This window comes from Podarcis melisellensis (assembly GCF_964234715.1).
Source record: "Podarcis melisellensis genome assembly, chromosome: 9".
Classification (NCBI taxonomy): domain Eukaryota; kingdom Metazoa; phylum Chordata; class Lepidosauria; order Squamata; family Lacertidae; genus Podarcis; species Podarcis melisellensis.
Window position 1 is genome coordinate 3,710,982 of NC_138541.1, and position 21,727 is coordinate 3,732,708.

The 21,727-nt window shown below is 46.2% G+C and overlaps 1 protein-coding gene across 7 annotated transcripts in view; it reads right to left on the minus strand.

Moving 5' to 3' along the window:
• Positions 1-21,485, minus strand: part of LOC309377610 (PC-esterase domain-containing protein 1A-like) — a 45,709-nt gene extending 24,224 nt beyond the window's left edge. Inside the window, exons 1-2 of one of the 7 annotated variants that reach the window (XM_081925148.1) lie at positions 20,911-21,034; positions 11,294-11,397 (exon numbers count right to left, since the gene is read on the minus strand). Coding sequence is in view for 2 of the 7 variants with exons in the window: in XM_081925143.1 (XP_081781269.1) it covers positions 2,412-2,420 (9 nt within the window). In the remaining 5 variants the exon portion in view is untranslated. Of the gene's footprint in view, positions 1-2,411; positions 2,436-10,342; positions 10,363-10,929; positions 11,271-11,293; positions 11,398-11,747; positions 11,778-11,908; positions 11,956-20,910; positions 21,035-21,466 lie in introns of those variants that run through there. The other 6 variants (XM_081925147.1, XM_081925145.1, XM_081925144.1 and 3 more) reach the window with 6 other exon arrangements.
• Positions 21,486-21,727: the final 242 nt, after the last annotated feature.

The window sequence follows — 21,727 nt, forward strand, 5'->3', positions numbered from 1 at the left end:
AAACAAAGCCAAATTTGGTACAACAACAGTTTATTAACTGCTCTTTAAAGTCACACATATTGTAAAGAGCAGTTCAAAAACTGAAGGGAAAATAAATTAACTTTATAAACAAAACATGTCTTTGTTTTTAGACGTCGCGAGACGTTTTCGTCTTGCGAAGCAAGCCCATAGGGGAAATTCGTCTTGCGAGGCAAATCGAAAACGGAAAAACCTTTCGTCTAGCGAGTTTTTTGTCTTGCGAGGCATTCGTCTTGCGAGGTACCACTGTATGTGCATCTTATGGAGCGAATGCAGGCTGCGCAGCTATCCCAGAAGCCAGAACCGCAAGAGGGATTGCTGCTTTCACTGCACAGCGACCCCTCTTGCTGTTGTGACTTCAGAATATTTTTTTTCTTGTTTTCCTCCTCCAAAAACTAGGTGCACCTTGTGGTCTGGTGCATCTTATAGAGCGAAAAATACGGTAATTCAAATCTCCAAGGCCTGGTGAACTGCACTCAAGGGTACTAAAGGAGCTTGCAGATGTAATCTCAGAGCCTTTTTCTATGATCTTTGAGAATTTTTGGATAACAGGGGAGGTCCCTGCAGACTGGAGGTGGGGAAGTTTTGTGCCCATGGTAACTACTGACCAGTGAGCTTGACATCAATACCAGGAAAGGCCCTACAACAGATAATTCAACAGGCAGTCTGTGAGCACTTAGAAAAGGATGCTGTGATTGCGAAGACCCAGCATGGGTTTCTCACAGGTCATGAATCTCATTCCTTTTCTTATGATGAAGTTTCAAGCTGGTGGATCAGGGGCATGCTGTGGACATAGTGTATCTTGATTTCAGTAAGGCTTTTGACAAAGTCCCCCACAATATTCTCGCGAGGAAGCTGGTAAAATGTGGGCTGAAGAAGCTAACTGCTGGGTGGATTTGTAGTTTGTTGAGTGATCAAGCTCAGGGGGTGCTCATTAATGGTTCCTTGTCATCCTGGGGGAAAGTGACAAGTCGGGTGCCGCAGGGGTCTGTCCTGGGCTTGGATGAAGGACTAAGTATTATGAGGAACGATTGAAGGAGCTGGGAATGTTTAGCTTGGAAAAGAGGAGACTGAGAGGAGACAAGATAGCCATCTTCAGATATCGGAAGGGCTGCCACATGCCAGAAACTTCAAACTCTGCAATTCTATGATCCAACCTGAAGTTGAAACAAAGAGATCGAAGGTCGCTCAGCCAATCGAACAGACATGAAGTCAGTGCCAATCAGCAGACAGACAGTAAATGCTAACCTTTTTAATTTTTTAAAAAATACTAATGATTTTTATTAGTTTTATTTAAGCCTCTTATTGGTCATTTTGTTGTTTTGTCTTTCTTTGTGAACCACTCTGCGGGTTGATTTTTTTCTTACAACCAAGCACTGTGTGCCTTTTATGAAATAAATACTACAGTGGTACCTTGCTTCTCAAACTTAAGCTGTTCTAGAAGCCTGTTCCAAAACCAAGGCGCGCTTTCCCATAGAAAGTAATGCAAAATGGATTGATCCATTTGAGACTTCTAATAACAACCCCCAAAACAGCAATTTAACATGAATTTTACTGTCTAACGAGACCACTGAGCCATAAAATGAAAGCAATAAACAATGTACTGCAGTCACACAGTCAGTCAATCAATCAGTAGCTGAACTGGGTTCCACACACTCACAAAAACAAAACAAAAAAGAGCCGCAAAAACAAAAACACAAAATAAATTGCAAAAACAGACCTCAGCGTAACACTCAAAACAGAAGTGTGGCACTCAAATTGGAAGTGTAAGACTCAAAATGGAGAACATTTGAAAGTTGTTTGAATACCAAGGCGTTTGAGAACCAAGGTACCACTGTACTGTTTCAAACATATTAAGCCACCCTTAGCTTAGTGATTGCATGCTAATCAGCAGTACCAGAATGTTTTCCACAACAAGTATCACTTCTTTGACCACCTTGTTTTTGTTGATAAAACATTTAATAAAATTGAAATCATAAATGCATTTTTGTTCTCCCTGTTCAATTTAGCCTTTGGCTAACTAAAGCACATGTATATTTGTCATCTCTGAAATAATATACACTAATTGAATGTGGCACTCAAAACGGAGCACGTTCGACTTCCAAAAAAAGTTCGCAAACCGGAACACTTACTTCTGAGTTTGCCATGTTTGGGTTCCAAGTTATTTGAGTACCAAGGCGTTTGAGAACCAAAGTACCGCTGTATTTACGGTATTGGAAACACACCATAAAATGGATTGTAATTCCAAGAGGCGAAGCTGGCCTGGCACAGTAAATTCTTCCTGCCGCTATTAAACGTGGGTTGTTAGAGAAGCAGACCCCCACCTCTCTCTCTCAGGCCTGACAGTTGTTTATATTTGCTAGGTTCAAATTCCTAACAGGAGCTCCTCGTACCTGCTGCATTCCAGAGGCATAACACAGCTGTGAATTATTGGCAGGACTGCAGAGTTAAAAGTATTGTTGGCACGCAGCCCAGACCATGAGACCTGAATGCAGCGATTCTCCAACTTGGGTCCCACGCTGTTGTTAAACTACAGCTCCCATCATCCCTAGCTAGCAGGTTGGGGATGATGGGAGTTGTAGTCCAACAACAGCTGGGGACCCAAGCTGGAGAAACACTGTCTTAGTTATTAATTTGCCTATTGGTTTTAGCAACCACCTCATGCATGTAAACCCCTAGAATTTGAACCCGAGTTTGGGGCTTCAATGCAGATTGGGAGCGGCATTGGTGCTGCGTATCTCATTGTCTAGGGACACGGGTGGCGCTGTGGGTTAAAGCACAGAGCCTAGGGCTTGCCGATCAGAAGGTTGACGGTTCAAATCCCCGCAATGGAGTGAGCTCCCGTTGCTCAGTCCCTGCTCCAGTAAAGCCAGATGAGCGTCACAACCCCAGAGTCGTCCGCAACTAGGCCTAACGGTCAGGGGTCCCTTTACCTTTTAACTCATTGTCTAGACTGGCATCATTTTGCAAGACATTTATCTGTACACTGCTTAGTTATCCAAATAGCTTCCAGACTGTCTAGGCGCATAAATCCAACTATTTTTTTAAAAAAAATTATTTATTTTTTTAAAAAATAGCCATGCATAATTGAAACACACAACAGAACATAGAAACGTTAAAACAAAAACATGTACACTGGTACCTTGGGTACCACTTAATTCGTTCCGGGGGTCCGTTCTTAACCTGAAGCACCACTTTAGCTAATGGGGTCTCCCGCTGCCGAAGCACGATTTCTGTTCTTATTATCCTTAAGCAAAGTTCTTAACCCGAGGTAATATTTCTGGGTTAGCGGAGTCTGTAACCTGAAGCATATGTAACCTGAAGCATATGTAACCCGAAGTACCACTGTACAGTGGTACCTTGGATCTCGAACAGCTTAGTTGCTGAACGTTTCAGCTCCCGTTACAATCAAAACCGGGAAGTGAATGTTCTAGTTTTTGAACATTTATTTTGGAACCTGGATGTCTAACGGTTCCTGCACTTTGGTTTCCGAACGTTTTGGAAGTCGAACGGACTTCCGGAACGGATTCCGTCCGACTTGCAAGGTACGACTCTATTCTAAATGGTCAACAGGCAAGTCCATTAGCAAGAGCACATCAGTTCAAACAGTCAAAACAGCAACTAAGGCAATTGGAATGGAGCCAGAAGATAAAAGCATGGTTGACCGTGCAGGGCAGATGGGTGTGGTTTAGCGAAACCAGCCTCCTTGTGGCTAAATTGGGACCCCTTCTGGGTCTAATTCAGCTGGCAGGCTGGAGGTTCACAGCCCCTGGTCCAGCTCTATGATCTTGCGTAGTCTCCCCCTGTGTAAAGCTCTCCGCTACCCGAAAGCCCAGGTAGAAGAGTTTGGATTTGATATCCCGCTTTATCACTACCCGAAGGAGTCTCAAAGCGGCTAACATTCTCCTTTCCCTTCCTCTCCCACAACAAACACTCTGTGGGGTGAGTGGGGCTGAGAGACTTCAGAGAAGTGTGACTAGCACAAGGTCACCCAGCAGCTGCATGTGGAGGAGCGGAGATGCAAACCCGGTTCACCAGATTACGAGACTACCGCTCTTAACCACAACACCACACTGGCAGGTAGCCACTGCTAGAAGGAGCAGAGATGATTGAGCAATGTGCCCCCCCCCCAAGGATCGCCAAAATGACACAAGGTGTCCGGAATACCCCATAATGGGAAAGGAGCAGTTTTTCTTATAAGACAAGTTTGCCCGTGAACATCCAGGCTCCCCACCCCTTGGGTTGACATCGATCTAAGTGCAAACTTGTGTTATAAGAAAAACTGCTCCTTCTCCCTTATGGCAGGCATAGGCAAACTCGGCCCTCCAGATGTTTTTGGCCTACAATTTCTATGATCCCTAGCTAACAGGACCAGTGGTCAGGGATGATGGGAACTGTAGTCCCAAAACATCTGGAGGGCAGAGTTTGCCTATGCCTGCCTTATGGGGTATTCCGGAGCCCACATAGAGTCCTTATATGGGTTCCCTATCGGTAGGAGAAAACAGAAGCCAACGAGAATACAGTGGTACCTCGGGTTAAAAAATTAATTTCTTGAGTTCTTAACCTGAAACTATTCTTAACCTGAGGTACCACTTTAGCTAATGGGGCCTCCCGCTCCCGCTGCGCCGCTGCTGAGCGATTTCTGTTCTCATCCTGAAGCAAAGTTCTTAACCTGAGGTACTATTTCTGGGTTAGCGGAGTCTGTAACCTGAAACGTATGTAACCCGAGGTACCACTGTATATTGAGAAGCAAAGTGGCTAGTAAGCCTGATCTTTATTAAAGGAACTGTTGCAACAGGGTCCCCACTCACCACACGCAGGAGGAAGGAGAACCCTGAACAATGGTGCACAAGCCCTTATATAAACTTTTGAAACTGCCCACCCTGTAGCCCAAGACCACTCTCAAAACATCATGCATACACCACAGAAGGAGGTGGTCTACAGCAGAAATCCTGCCTGCCAGGATACCTGATAATGGTCACTGATTGCTCTACCTGGGAAGCCTGGCCATTCTTTTGTGATGGTTAATACTTTAGTTCCTGAATCCAGGTCATGGGCTCACCCTATTCATACACAAATATGCCTTTAAGACAGGATTTGCAAGCAAAAAGACAATCCGAAGGCTTTCCCCATTTGTCTCCCTTATTGCAGAGGAATATCTGAGGTCCTTGGGAGAGTCAAAATGGCTCCAGGATTGCTCTCCTGTACTATTTCAGACACATGGTTTGTGTATTTAGATATCTGTGCATTTATGAACATTTATTCTATATTTGAGACCTTAAAATTCTCCAAACACTTGGAGCAACAAACCCTCCAGACTGAGTCATCAACGGAGAGACAAAGAATGCGATGAAGTCGACTTTAAAGATGTTTCACTCCATTGTTATGTCACCATCAGGAAAGAAGCAGACTCATGTTCTGCTGTAATGCACGGGTAGAGGGAATGGGGAAGCATGTTTATTTTTTTTTTTGCAAAAAGCAAGTTGGGGGGGGGGAATGTGGGCCTGAACGAACAGGTGAGGCAGTTAGTTCACCTAAGAGTCAAATCCTTAACAAATCAGACCAGCAGCGTCGAGGGATACAAGCTCAATCGCCTCTTGTTTTGCAAAGCCGGAATCCAAAACCGTTATCTGCTTTAAAGGCAGAGTTTAACAGAGCAACACCCACGCACCTCCGCAGTTTGTCTCATCTGCAGAGGGCAGCAACCACAACAGCAGACAAAACTGAAAACTTCCGGCACCAAAAATAAGTACCAGAACAAAAGCCAAGTGTTTATTCAGCTCCAGGACTGCCGAGTGCTTTTTAACACTAGAAATTTGCTGACAATAGGGGTTTAGCAGCAAAGCAGCCAAGATCACGAAGGAAACAATCTTGAATAATTTGATTAAAAAGGGAAAGATGCCCAAGGATCTCTCTAAACCGTTGGGGGTTTTTTGAGGGGGAGAGATAATTGGCATTAAACCTGCCAAACATGGCTCATTGTTTAAGCAAGCCTAAAGAGGTGCAGATTTTTGGAATAAATGAACGACCGAATAAATAAATCCTGACTTCACATGTACGCTGATGGCTCCCAGTTGTCAACGAATGACCAGCAAAAGGAACTTGGGGATATAGTATGGTGGGCAGATGAATGACACTGTTAGCCCAGTTTATAGCAGCTGTGAAAAAGGTTACTGGTCATTAGTAAAAGGAACCGAAAGCAAACATTGCAAACAATATTGCAATGCAAATATATAGCTCCACCACGTATGGGATACTGTTCAATGCTTGCTGACCTTCAAAAGGGGTGTAGTAAAGTTAGAAATGGACAGAAACTCCTGTAAGGAAAAATGGCAATATTTTGGGGCTTTCTAGTTCAGAGAAAAGGCAGGTAAAGATGTATAAGGCAGAGGCATATAAGATTATGCATGAGGATAGATAGATCCACCTGTGACTTCCGTCTGAAACACATTCCCAGAAAACTTACATTATTAATTTCATAAAAAATTATGCAATGCCTGACTGTAAAAACAAAAACCTCAAAGCAGTTCACAAGCAAAGATTAAACAATTTAAATTATCCCTAAGAAACAATAACTTAAGTCGTCCAAAAAGCTAAAATAACATTAGCCTAAGGACAGATCAACTTTCCAAACATCTGTGACCTCTGGCTTATTCCCCTCAATCCTTTGGTGGAGATGCTGTATTTGCCTACCTCTCCTCCTCCAATCCTCTAACTCTTTCTTTTAAAACAGGTTATTTATTTATTCTTTTCATGAGCAGCTTTGAGGCTTTGTTCCAATTGATCCGCATATACAGTAAATCCTGAGAAATAAATAATATAAATGTGCTTTCGATTGCAGGCGCCTTGAGGGCAGGGACTTAGTAGTTCTGCACCTCTCTCTGCAAAGCACTGCATACCCCTCACCCCAGCGCTGAAATATAAATACCGTATTTTTCGCTCTATAGGACACACTTTTTCCCCTTCAAAAACGAAGGGGAAATCTGTGTGCGTCCTATGGAGCAAAGACGCCATAGCCCAGTGACCCTCTCCCGGCTGGAGAGGTGACGCGCGACTATGGCAGGAGCCTCTCCGCTGCGCCTTTCCGCTGCTCCCTGACCTGCTCTTTGGGGCTGGTGGTGGGCTTCCCCCTGCCAGCCCCAAAGAGCAGGTCGAAAGGAACCTGAAGCCTGGAGAGCGAGAGGGGTCAGTAGCCGCCCGAACGCACCTTAAACGGCACCTTGTTTTAGAGCGGGAAAACAAGAGGGGAGAAATTCTCCCCCTCTCTGTGCAGCGCCTCCTGCTGCTCCGCTGAAGGGGCGCTGGGCAGAGAGGGGGAGAATTTTTTTTTTCTTGTTTTCGCCCCTCTAAAACAAGGTGCGTCCTATGGCACGAAAAATACGGTACTTCTTTAGCATGTTTAGCAGAGAAGTTGGGTTCGTCCGCCACTAACTTTTGGTTTCAATCAGAATTACAGAAATAAGGAATTCGGAAGCCTTTTGTTCAACAGTCATGGCAAGGTTAAAAGAAAAACGCAGAAAGGTAGAGGCACTCAAGGAAATTGCAACCAAAAGGAGGAAACAAGGAGCTACTGAAGGCTCAAAAACCACAGACCCAAACGACCAGTACACAACTAAATCAGAAGCACTCTTGGACGACCTTCAGAGCAAGGGATGTGAGGAAAGAAAAGAGTTTTCAAGCCCTTTTTTGCAAAAGCTGTCACGCAGCTGTAAATGACACAGTAGCTCTTACCATAATGATAATTGAATCATAGAATTGCAGAGCTGGTGGGGACCCCAAAGGTCCTCTAGACCATCCAGGGCAGATGGCCACCCAACCTCTGCTCAAAAACCTCCAAGGAAGGGGTCTTGCCAAAGACAAGGTGGTTCTTTTAAAATGAGATTCGGAAGCAATACAAAGCACAAGTGAGCAAGATGATTAAAGATTTTACTGTACAGTCACACCTCATGTTACGTCCGCTTCATGATATGTTCTTTCAGGTTACGTCCCGCAGTGACCCGGAAGTACCGGAAAGGGTTACTTCTGGGTTTCGCCGCCCGCGCATGCGCAGAAGTGGCGAATTGCAACCCACACATGTGCAGACACGCCACTGCGGTTGTGCTCTTTTCATGTTGCAAACCGGCCCGTTCGCAACCAGAGGTACCACTGTACTTAATTCATTCCGGAGGTCCGTTCTTAACCTGAAACTGTTCTTAACCTGAAGCACCACTTTAGCTAATGGGGCCTCCCGCTGCCGTCATGCAATTTCTGTTCTCATCCTGAAGCAAAGTTCTTAACCTGAAGCACTATTTCTGGGTTAGCGGAGTCTGTTACCTGAAGCGTATGGAACCAGAGGTACCACTGTATTCTAAACAGCAAGCAAATAGTCATAGCAAGCAAGCACTTCGATTTGCCACTTGGAAGCCCTCAAGAAGCGGCAAAGTTTGCCACAGTTTGCAAGGCCCTGTGGCCAGATCAGTCCTTGCATGAGCTTCTCCCAATTCTGCCCCAAACCATCCAATTTATAGATAGCTAGCCTGTGTGGCCAGCCCCACTGGCTACGTGCAGATGATCATTCATTACTAGCTAAGTGCAGATTATTCCTTAGCCGCCCCCTCCCAATGCCTTACTTTCTCAAAACAATGTCCAACATCAAAGAAGGTCAAAACAAAACAAAATTCCTTCCAGTAGCACCTTAAAGACCAACTAAGTTAGTTCTTGGTATGAGCTTTCGTGTGCATGCACACTTCTTCAGATAGTCTTTAAGGTGCTACTGAAAGGAATTTTTTTTGTTTTGACTATGGCAGACCAACACGGCTACCTATCTGTAACTGGAACTATGGAAGGCACCACATTGAGCCGCATGAAATGGAAGTCCATCAACCTCACCAAGAAACTTGCACAGGTACAGACTGATATCTTCTTTCTTACTAAATGCAAGAACCTGGACATTATACCCAAGGGTCTTAGAATTAAGAACCCTCTACAATCCACGTATCCCACTGAATATGCAAGAAAACTATGCAACATGTGTATCTGAAGAAGTGTGCATGCACACGAAAGCTCATACCAAGAACTAACTTAGTTGGTCTTTAAGGTGCTACTGGAAGGAATTTTTTTTGTTTTGACTATGGCAGACCAACACGGCTACCTATCTGTATCAAAGAAGGTAACCAGCACTATCACTTCCTCCCAACTAATTAGGACATTAAAAGCTGTTCTTCATGCCGTCAAAGAACTTAACAAGAGACAGGGAGCGGGAAGAAACAGAGGCAGGGAGCGTAACCATGTCAGATCACTAACAATTTATCTTCCAGATAGATTGTCCATACAGTTAGATATTTGGCTATGCAGTGGTACCTCTGGTTGTGAACGGGATCCGTTCTGGAGCCCCGTTCACAACATGAAAGGAACGCAACCTGCCTCTGCGCACGCGCGGGTCACAATTCACTGCTTCTGCGCATGCGCGTGATCTCATTTTGCACATCTGTGCAAGCACGAGAGGCGAAAACCGGAAGCAACCCTTTCCCCGATCAGGCTGAATTCAAATTAAAGGCCAGGAGGAATAGCTCTGTCTTACAGGCCTGACAGAAGGAGGTTAAATCCTGCAGGGCCCTAGTCTCCTGGGACAGAGCATTCCACCAGGTCGGAGCCATCACCGAAAAGGCCCTGACCCTGGTGGAGGATAGTCTGACTTCCTTAGGGCCCAGGACCTCTAAACTATGGTTATTCATGGACCTTGAGGCTCTCCGTGGGGCATACCGGGAGAGGCGGTCCCGTAAATACGAGGGCCCCCTAAGTCACAAAGGGCTTTAAAGGTCAAGATCAGCACCTTGAACCTGACCCTATACTCCACCGGGAGCCAGTGCAACTGGTAAAGCACTGGGTGAATATGCTCCCATGGCAGAGACCCCGTGAGGAGCCTCGCTGCAGCATTCTGCACCTGCTGGAGTTTGAGGGGCAGTTTCAAGGGCAGCCCCGCATAGAGCGAATTACAGTAGTCAAGCCTGGAGGTGACCATCGCATGGATCACTGTGGCCAGTGCGGGGTGGGAAAGGTAGGGACGCAGTAAGGTATGTTGTAAGGACGCAGAACAGTTTAGCATCATCAGCAAACTTGGCCACCTCACTGCTCACTCGGAACTCTGTATCCTTTAAGAACAAATTTAAAAGCACAACGCCCCCCCCCCAAACCGTGGAAAAACGCTGTCTCCCTCCACCTGAAAGCGAGATGGGCGCCGCACCCCATAGTCGCCTTAGACTGGACTTAACCGTCCAGTGCTCCTTTAATTTTTTTTACCTTTTAAAACATCTCTCCATTTGGAGAGCTTTTCGTTTGTTCCTACCATTTCCTTCCTGCAACTTCACCAATTTCTGGTCCCAAAGAGGACCTCTCCTCTCGCCTTCGCAGCATTTGCCCCGCGTCGTTCCGCTGCTCTTAAATTTCGCAAACCCCGTCCCGCAAAACCACCGCTTTTCCAACCCACAACGTCCTTTCCCCCATCTCCAAATAAGAGAACTCGCTTGCCGCAATGCTTCGGGAGTCGCCTGGGCATGTTTCGGACACTGCCCGCATACTACCTCCTTGAAAGCCAAAACGCGAACCCCGCAAGGTTAGACCAGCCCCTGCCATGTCCCCTTGGATGCGCAGGAAAGACCCAGGCAGCCATCCCGAGCGGCAGCCGCTCCAGTCTCAGGGAGTTCCAGAGTCGCCCACGGAAAGTGGCAGCAGGGGTTGGACTATGGGGGTCCCTTCCAACACTACCATTCTCTCGTTCTACAAGTCCCGAGGCCGCTCTCCCCGGGACGGAACCCCCCTTCCCTTTGGCCACTCTGCGCGTCAGCGGCCCGGAGCGCAACACTCGAACCCAGAGCTCTGCAACGCCCAGCTCCCCCCAGCCAAGACGACGCCTCCCCGCCAAGCCCTTCTCACCGCTCACAGGCTGCCTGCCCGAGCTGGCAGGAGGCGCTCCAGCAGGGACAAGAGCGCGCGTCCGCACGCACCCCGCCCGGTGCGCCCAAGCCCCGCAGGCGGACAGAGAGAGATGCGCCCGGGAGCCGCAGAAGGAGAGCTTTTCCCCGAGGAAGACGAGCAAAGCGCCAAGCCGCCCCTTCATTCACTCCCCGAGACGCCACTCCGGGCCAGCCCCAGCTGGATTGGACGTCCTGAGGGCCAGGGAGGCGAGGACTTCGGAGGTCGGTCCCCTTTCCATGCAGCTCCGCAAACTTCGCGGAGTTTTCTTGCAAAGCGCGCAGTACGAAAAAGCAACGCGTGGGTAGCAGGTGCGCGCGCTTACTTTCCGTTTGGAGATGCTCCTGGAGAGCTCTGGGCACTTTGGGAATTTCCAGCAACTGGTGCCCGTTTTCAGCAAAGCCTTCCCCAGCCACTGTTTGTTCCCGCCTTTAAAGAAAAAAAAGCAAGTCAGAAATCCGGGAGGTTTTTGCCTCCGCAAAGGGAAAGGAAACCGAAAGCGGAGAGAGGCTCCTGCTGCGTTTCCATAGTTTTGCCCAATCCGGACTCTGCCAGATCTGAGTCATCCTGTGAAAGCAGAGACGCGACTGGATGCAGCTCTCCCCGGCAGAGAGAAAGAAGGATCCCTCTTAGGATCTTCCCGTGGATTTTACGCAGTGCCCTGTCTGTCCGGCATGATTCTTTGCAGGGAGTTTCTAAGGGGACGGGGCTGAAACCGAGTAGTAGAATAAACGCGCGCGCACAAAGCTTGTTGAAGTTTTAAGTTTAATGTACTGTACATAAAAGACTGTGTTTAACAGCGTTGTATTTAAAAGTGCTGCATAGGAAGTTCTTTCTTTAAACACAAATCTAGTGTTTTTCCATTGTGCATGAGCAAAACTAATCCCATGAGCCATCACGGAATGTAACCTAAGAACTTGTACAGTATAAGTGAATTTACCCCTAGAGGACGCTTGCAAACCACGGAAGCAGTGTGTTATTGGAGAGATACAGAGAAACTCCCTTTTAATAAAGATGCTTAATATCTTACTCTGGGAGTAGAGAGGAACTTTATGCAACTGAAACTCGTTTTTGTTTTTTTTTTTGTTTTTGCAGTGCATTACTTTATTATTTTGTAACTGAATATTTAAGACTGTTCTGTAGTAAGTTCAGGAGAACACTGGTTAAAATTAAGAGACACAGAACCATAGAATTGTAAAGTCGGAAGGAACCCTCTACAGTGCAGGAATCTCAACTAAGGCATCCATGACAGATGACCATCCAGCCTCTGCGTAAAAACCTCCAAGGAAGGAGAGAGTCCGCCATCTCCCAAGGAGTCCATTCCACTGTCAAAACAACTCTTATCACCAGAAAGCTTTTGGAATCCCCTTTATCATCTTGGTTGCCCTCCTCTGCACACCTTCCAGCTTCTCAACATCCTTCTTAAATTGTGGTGCCCAGAATTGGACACAGTATTCCAGGTGTGGTCTGGCCAAGGCAGAATAGAGTGGGACTATTACTTCCCTTGATCTAGTCACTATACTTCTGTTGATGCATCTTGGAATAGCATTAGCTTTTTTTGCTGCTGCATCACACTGTGGACTCGTGTTGAGTTTGTGGTCCACCAAGACCCCTAGATCCTTTTCACAAATGCTGCTAGGAAGCCAGGTGTCCCCATTCTCTATTTGTGCAGCTGGTTCTTTCTGCCTAAGTGCAGAACCTTACATTTGTCCCTACTGCAATTCATTTTACAGTGCTACCTCAGGTTAAGAACTTAATTCGTTCTGGAGGGCTGTTCTTAACCTGAAACTGTTCTTAATCTGAGGTACTACTTTAGCTAATGGGGCCTCCTGCTGCTGCTGTGCTGCCATCATGCGATTTCTGTTCTCATCCTGAAGCAAAGTTCTTAACCTGAGGTACTATTTCTGGGTTAGCGGAGTCTGTAACCTGAAGCGTATGTAACCTGAGGTACCACTGTATTAGTTTGGGCCCAGGTCTCCAATCTGTTCATCCGGTCATCTTGAATCCTGATTCTGTCTTCTGTAGCATTAGCTACCCCTCCCAGTTGGGTGTCATCTGCAATTCTGATGAGCTTCCTCTCAGTTCCTTCATTCATTTTAACTCATAAAAAAAAGAGAGATTCCTCTGTCATGACTTCTTTTTGAGAAACCCATGCTAGGTCTTAGTGATCACAGCATCCTTTTTTATGTGCTCACAAACCGACTTTTTAATTATCTGTTCTAGGACAAAACTAGACAGAATCATAAAAAGCAGAGACATCACTTTGCCGACAAAGGTCCTTATAGTTAAAGCCCTGGTTTTCCCAGGAGTGATGCATGGTCTAGTAAGAGCTGGACCATAAAAAAGGCTGATCACCGAAGAATTGATGCTTTTGAATTCTTGTGCTGGAGGAGACTTTTGAGAGTCCCATGGACTGCAAGAAGATCAAACCTCTCCATTCGGAAGGAAATCAGCCCTGAGTGCTCACTGGAAGGACAGATCCTGAAGCTGAGGCTCCAAGACTTTGGCCACCTCAGGAGAAGAGAAGACTCCCTGGAAAAGACCCTGGTGTTGGGAAAGATGGAGGGCACAAGGAGAAGGGGACGACAGAGGATGAGATGGTGGGACAGTGTTCTTGAAGCTACCAGAATGAGTCTGACCAAACTGTGGGAGGCAGTGGAAGACAGGAGTGCCTGGTGTGCTCTGGTCCAGGGGGTCACAAAGAGTCGGACACGACTAAACAACTAAACAACAACAACAGGACATTTCCTGGGGTTACAGGAATTCTAAGGAGATATATATATATATATATATATATTTGCTTTCGTAGATTTTCACGGGTACAGGAATGCAGGTTTTGGTGTCCTCGGGTGTCTTCCCGTGTAAAAGTTGGGGTGTCTAGGCGACGTTTCGACGAGGTCTCACTCGTCATCTTCAGGCTGGTGCTTTCGGCTTCTTGTTATTGGAACAGAGCAGGATCTCAGTGTTTGAGTTCCTATAAATACTGTTGAGGGGGTGTGGTGTATAGCCTCCAATGTTCTGGGCAGAGAGGAAGTTCCCAGGCTAGTGTGCCTTTTCTTCTTTTGTTCCTTAATTACTTGAGGGATATCTTGAGTGATTTCTTGAGTGATATCCTGAGTACCACTTGGGTGGGTCATTAGGTGTGGATTAGTTGCTAAAGTCTTTGTGTCTTGACCTCTTGAACTTTGTGAAGAGTTTTTCTGAGAAGATGGCTGTACTGCACTTAGTTGTGCTCTGGCTTGGCTTCGTGTATAGGGGCGAGCTGTGGTTTTGTGGCCTGTGTCAGCCAGATCTGTGTAGGGATTGCAGGGGGGTGCAGCATCCGGAGGTGCCACCATGGTTTGGCTACTGGATGGTGTCTGTAATTTATCTGTGGAGAGGGTCTGGGTTTGGGTCTGGTGTGGTTGATTGGTGATGGCGTTCTGTGTGCCTCTGGATCTGGTGTCAGTTTTTGTGGGGAGGGCTAATTTCCAGATGTCTGGCAAGCGGGATGTGTCGTCACGCTTGTTCATGTTGTGAGGGTGTTTCTCTATCTCGATGGCTTCCATGATTATTCTCTTGTGGTGATGTTCCATGTTAAAGAGCAATTTGGAATCTGCAAAATTAATTTCGTGTCCTGTTTCTTTCATGTGTTGGAAAAGAGAGGAAGTTTTTTCTTCTTTTTTGACGGCATTCTTGTGTTCTGCGATACGTGCATTTATTCGTCTGTTTGTTTGTCCAATGTACGTGGCTGGGCAGACTTTGCAGGGTATTTCATAGACCCCTTGGTTTTCCAACTGGATTTTATCCTTGGGGTTTCTGAGGATATTGGCTAATTTTTGGTTGGTGCAAAAGGCTGTTTTGATATTGTGTTTATGGAGGATTTTGCTAATTTTATCTGTAGTGCCCTTGATATAAGGAAGGAGGGCCATGCCATTGTTTTCTTCTGTGTCTTGGTTTTTGGGGGGTGTTTCTTTTTGGATTAGCTTCGTAACCCTGTTTTGCTGGTATCCATTGGCAATTAACACATTTGAGAGATTCTGTAACTCAGTTGTCAAGTGGTCTTTGTCAGCCAGGCGTTTGGTTCTGGAGATGAGAGTCTTGGCTACGGAGTTTATTTGTGCAGGGTGGTGGTGTGATTGTGCATGTAAGTAGCGGTTGGTGTGTGTTTTTTTCTCCGGTAGATAGTGTGTCCTAGGGAGCCATCAGGTTTTTTGTAGATTAGGACGTCAAGGAAGGGAAGTTGGTTGTTGGCTTCTATTTCCATAGTGAATTGTATTTTGGGGTGTAGGCTGTTGAGATGTGTGAGGAAGCTATCCAGTTTTTCCTTCCCGTGTGGCCAAATTACAAAGGTGTCGTCAACATATCTGAGCCAAAGTTTGGGTTTGTGTTCTGACTTGTCTAAAGCATTGGTTTCAAAGTGTTCCATGTACAGGTTTGCGATGACCGGTGAGAGGGGTGATCCCATAGGTGCTCCTTCTATCTGTTTGTATCTTTGTGCCTTTTCTTCTTTTGTTCCTTAATTACTTGAGGGATATCTTGAGTGATTTCTTGAGTGATATCCTGAGTACCACTTAGGTGGGTCATTAGGTGTGGATTAGTATATATTTGTGTATATATACACAAATATACAAGGCAAACACATACATAAGTATATAAACTATGTGTCTGAAATAGTACAGGAGACGGACGGACACGGAATCCGTGACCAGAGGAAAGAGACAGTGGAAGAGGACTGGAGAAAATTTAAAATATATCTTAAAAACTATTGTAAAATTGTGGACTGATAAGATGTCAAGGGGTGAGAAACAAAGAATTACAGCTGTAAATGTTAAATCTTAAGCAAATTTAAAAGAGATCTGATTAAAATTGACTGAAGGGTTGCTTGAAAATATGATAAAATAAGGATGTGGTGAAAGGAAGGCATGGGGAAGTCAAATTTTTGTTGTATGTTTTTGATGTGTGTGTTTTGTTTTGTATTGTCTTTCATTTGTGTAAAAAACCAATAAAAATATTTATTTTTAAAAAAATGAAATAGTACAGGAGAACAATCCTGAAGCCATTTTGACTCTCCCAAATTGACCTCAAATATTTCTCTGCAAGGAGGAAGGAAATGCGAAAAGCTTTCCAATTGTTTTTGGATTGTAGGGGCTTACACCTCCCTTTTCGAATACAGTCTGGCAAGTATCTGTTAAGCTGTGCACTCTCAATATGCGTAAGAGATTCAGGAACTAAGTATTTACCATCTCAAAGGAATGGCCCGGCTACCCAGAAAAGGCAATCAGATAAGGCATTATCAGGTATACTGGCAGACAGGAAAGAAGCAACACGCTCAAATTTCTGCTGGGGACCACCTCCTTCTGTGATGTATATATGATGTTTTGGGGGGTGGTCGTGATCTACAGGCAGGGCAATTTCAAAAGTATATAAGAGCTTGCACACCAGTGTTCTGGGTTCCTCTCCTCCCTCCCTGCGTGGGGTGAGCGGGGGACCCTGTTGCAACAGTCTAATAAAGATCAGGCTTACTAGTTGCTTTGCTTCTCAATATTCTCTGGTCGGTCTCTGTTATTTTCTACTGATTAAAAACCTACATAAGGACTCTATACGGGCTCTTGGATACCCCATAAGGGATAAAGGAGCAGTTTTTTCTTATAACAATGGTATAAACATCAAGCTGACCAGTCAATCGCTATCTGGGTCTCCACTTTCCCCTCTTTTTCAAGATGTGGCCTGTCTGAGCAGAAGTGTTTTTACACCTTGCACACCAAAGCCAAGCAGATGAGGGAGAAAATGACAGAAATTGCAAGCTTCTTTAGGATGCACAAGATCTTGTATTAAGAGGGTGCAGGGTTTCCTCTTGGGCTTTAAGGTCATTTGCAGAGTGTTCTGAGCAGCTGAAATGTCCCTGGTCCTCAATAGTAGCTTTCCTAGAGCCATGCATCATCAAAAGGAGACTGTAAATAGAAACCCCTGAACTGAAATGTATCAAGCAGTTCAGTGTTAACACTTGTGGATTAAACTATTTTCAGCACATTATGTTTTAATTGGCATACCTATGCCAGGATAAGATCAAACCTATCCATTCTGAAGGAAATCAGCCCTGAGTGCTCACTGGAAGGACAGATCCTGAAGCTGAGGCTCCAAGACTTTGGCCACCTCATGAGAAGAGAAGACTCCCTGGAAAAGACCCTGATGTTGGGAAAGATGGAGGGCACAAGGAGAAGGGGACGACAGAGGACGAGATGGTGGGACAGTGTTCTCGAAGCTGCCAGCATGAGTTTGACCAAACTGCGGGAGGCAGTGGAAGACAGGAGTGCCTGGCGTGCTCTGGTCCAGGGGGTCACGAAGAGTCGGACACGACTAAACGACTAAACAACAAATGCCAGGATATCTATGCTTCCAATAACTGTTTTACGAATTGTAGCTGTCAGCTGTGTTTTTTTCTGCACTTCATTTCCAGCGACCTCACACTTTGCAAAAAAAAGGAAAACCATGCAAATATATTCCTGTGACCCAGCATAACAATTAAAGCAGTCCATAAAAGCTTGCGCCATTATGCATTCCTCAGTCTTCAAGGTGTTGCAAGGTTATTTTTTAGCTAGCTGGTGGTGGTTTTTTTAGAGCATGCTGGTGATTGGACATAGTCAAGGAGCTAAGGAAAGACACTATCCCAGCATTGTCCAGAAGTGATTGATCTCTTTGCAGATAAGAATCGGTTGCTTGCATTTAAATTCCATTGTGAGGAGTCGTTTAACTCCAAGGAAACAATTAACTACAAACCCCAAAGACTGAATTATTCTGTTCTGTCATTTGGAACCAGAAAATGTGGTTAGCTCAACCAGGCTGACTTGGTTAAAACATACATTAATTGCTTTGATCTAATAATTAAAAAATACAAATAAATTAGGGTTGCCATATTTTGAAGAGAGCTAAAATGAGGACACATTTGTCGATTTCTACTTTTAACTATGGGACACGGGTGGCGCTGTGGTGTAAACCACCGAGCCTCTTGGGCTTGCCGATCTGAAGGTTGGCGGTTCGAATCCCTGTGACGGGGTGAGCTCCCGTTGCTCGGTCCCTGCTCCTGCCAACCTAGCAGTTCGAAAGCACGTCAAAGTGCAAGTAGATAAATAGGTACCGCTCCGGTGGGAAGGTAAACGGCGTTTCCGTGCGCTGCTCTGGTTCGCCAGAAGTGGCTCAGTCATGCTGGCCACATGACCCGGAAGCTGTACGCTGGCTCCCTCGGCTAATAAAGCGAGATGAGTGCCACAACCCCAGAGTCGTTTGCGACTGGACTTAACTGTCAGGGGTTCTTTACCTTTACCCTTACTTTTAACTATGGATCGCAATTACGACTCTCATTTTTTCATGTAGGAAGCGGCCTTGAGTGTGTGGAAATGTGGCATACGAATAAAATTATGTATGTATGTATGTGTGTATGTGTGTATGTATGTATGTAATAGTCCGAACTCCAGTAGGGTTGCTAAGTTGGTCAGCTGCACCAGAAAGATGCAGATGGACCCAAGAAAATCTTCTAATAAAAACAATTTGAAAAAAGAAAGATGCAGATGGCCGTACAACAGAGATTTCCCTGAGCTGTGACTCCTGTGATGATTTTAAGGGGTCTGTTGGCCGGGGATTCCCCAAAGGAGTGGCAGACAGAAACAAACTCTGAGCAAAAACAAAGCCTATTATTGGCACAAACACACGCAAGGAGAAGTCTCTCTGAAGGAGCCACAGGAGTACTGTGATGTGCTTTATTACCTTTATAAGTGAAGAACATTCTTATGCATGGGTGGGCAACCTGAGGCTCAGGGCCGGATCTGGCCCAACCGCCTTCTAAATCCAGCCCACAGACAGTCCAGGAATCAGCGTGTTTTTACATGAGTAGAATGTGTGCTTTTATTTAAAATGCATCTCTGGGTTATTTGTGGGGCATAGGAATTCGTTCATTCCCCCCCCCAAAAAAAATATATAGTCCGGCCCCCCACAAGGTCTGAGGGACAGTGGACCGGCCCCCTGCTGAAAAAGTTTGCTGTCCCCTGTTCTTATGCATTTCTATGGCACACATGTGTCTCCTATCAGCCCATGATATGGTTAGAACAAAACATTTTACAGTGGTACCTCGGGTTACAGACGTTTCAGGTTACAGACTCCGCTAACCCAGAAATAGTACCTCCGGTTAAGAACTTTGCTTCAGGATGAGAACAGAAATCGTGCTCTGGCAGCAGGAGGCCCCATTAGCTAAAGTGGTGCTTCAGGTTAAGAACAGTTTCAGGTTAAGAACAGACCTCCAGAACGAATTACGTTCTTAACCAGAGGTACCACTGTATAACCATTACAACACACAGTGGCGAGGCAAAGCCAATGAGGGATTTTTCACAAAGCCTTCAGATCCTTCCTTTATTCATTAACTTTTGATTAAATGCCGCTATCCCTCAACATCCTCATTAATTAACTAATGATTAATTGCAGCGGTTCTCCCTGGCTGACTCCATTCTTCTATATTGACTTGACGATTGATATAGTCGTTCTAACCTGCTGAATTCCTTGCCTTCTGCCAGAGCATGGGAAATCTGGTTGCTATAGTCGCTATCTATAAACATCAGTCTACTGAAAAGGGCTACCTGAAGCTCATGGGCATATGGCTAAGATGCAAAACAAATTCAGATAAAACATAGTTTTCCCCTTCGCTTGCATTGCAGGGGGTTAGACTACATGACCCCTGGGGTCCTGACTCTACAGTTCTATGATCACAGAATATTTTATAATTAATATTAGAGAAACAAAGGACCTACTCTGCATAGGGCAGTTTCCTATGCTCCAAATTCACAGCTCAAACATGCAAGCATGCAACTCTGCATGATCCTTTCTTAAAAACAACAACAACAAATAATTGCATTGATGTCAGGTTTTCACTCGTACATCAAACTTTCTTGAATGCAATAAATAAAAATCAGCTGCAAGCAGTGCTTTTCTTGAGGGGGATGCATAAAGGTAAGGGACCCCTGACCATTAGGTCCAGTCATGGCTGGCTCTGGGGTTGTGGCGCTCACCTCGCTTTACTGGGCGAGGGAGCCGGCGTACAGCTTCCGGGTCATGTGGCCAGCATGACTAAGCCGCTTCTGGTGAAGCAGAGCAGCACACGGAAACGCAGTTTACCTTCCCGCCGGAGTGGTACCTATTTATCTACTTGTACTTTGACGTGCTTTTGAACTGCTAGGTTGGCAGGAGCAGGGACTGAGCAACAGGAGCTCAACCAGTGTGGGGATTCAAACTGCCGACCTTCTGATCGGCAAGTCCTAGGCTCTATGGTTTAACCCACAGTGCCAAGGGCAACCCTCCTTGGTTGGTACCAGTGTTCAAAGCTCCCATTGTTCTAGGCCAGGGGTCTGCAACCTTTAAGACAAAAAGAGCCACTTGGAACCGTTTCCGAAGAAAAAACAACTGGGAGCTGCAAAACCATTGCGACATTTAAAACAAATATATCTCCGGAGCCGCGATCTGACAGCGGGCGGGAAGGTGACGTCGGGACGGTGCGTGACTAACGCACGCACCGCCCCCATGCTACGTCACAGCCAGTACAGCGCCCGCCACAGTGGGGAGTGAAGGGGGGCACAATGCACCTCCTCCCCTCACTAGTATCCGCCCCGGAGCCGCGGCAAAGGTGTAAAAGAGCCACATGCGGCTCCGGAGCCGCGGGTTGCAGACCCCTGTTCTAGGCCCATTTTGCGACAGGGAATTTCATTAGCGAAAGCAGCTTCTGAGCTCTGAGCGCAGTACTGCGCCTAAGATTTCAGATTAAAACTGCAGAGTGGAAGGAAAGGAGGACCTTTTTCTGCCTCCCCATTTCCAGCTACTCTCTGAAGACTGGAGAAGAGACCCTCTGAAGAATATTAGAGGTGGGTGAATTCTTGGGGGGGGGGGACAACAACTGCCCCCCCCAGGCCCATGAGCAGCTACCATTTCGGAGAGGCACGATGACACAAATGCGTGCATAAAGTCGAGCGCCACGTCCCAGAAAGGGCTCCTTTCTTTGCACCCTGCGAGCGCCTCTGGCTTCATCAAACGATTCGGATTTGGCGAAGACAGGATTAGGCGCAGCTCGCGTCCGAACCACGGAAACGCGACCGGCGCCTCCCTTCGCTTTCGTTTCCTCGAAAGACTCCGACGGCGGATGCCCTTTTCATAGCCCGGGAGTCGGTTTCGTTTCACAGCAAGTTTTTTGGGGGGGCGCGTCGGCAGTGTCCGCTTATGGATGAAACGATTTCCTGGAAAGGCTTTGCTGAAAACTTGAGACCAGTTACGGGAAATTCCCAAAGTGCCCCCAGGGCTCTCCAGGAGCATTTCCAACGGGAAAGCGAGCGAGCGCGCCTGCTTCCCACGCGCTGCTTTTTCCTTCTGCGCGCTTTGCAAGAAAACACTGCAAACTTTGCGGCGCTGCATGGAAAGGGGGCCGACCCCCTAAGTCCCCGCCTCCCTGAATTGCAATTCAGCGGGTTTGTTAGTCCGGTCCTACCTGAACCCAGGTGTCCTGGCAGAAGGGCTACTGGAACCATTGGCCAGAACGGAGGAAACTCCGAAGGCAAAAGTTGGGTTCATGAGCATCCTTAAGAGCAGAGATGTGTGTCCTTGGTGCTGGAATGTGTGTGGACAGAGACAGATTTATGGATACTAACAAGCCATACACAGGGAGAAAGAGAGGAAACGGGGAATTTCCAGGAAGAAAGGTTGAACAAACAGTGCGCGTGTAATCTTTGCAGCTCCAAACTCCCCTCTT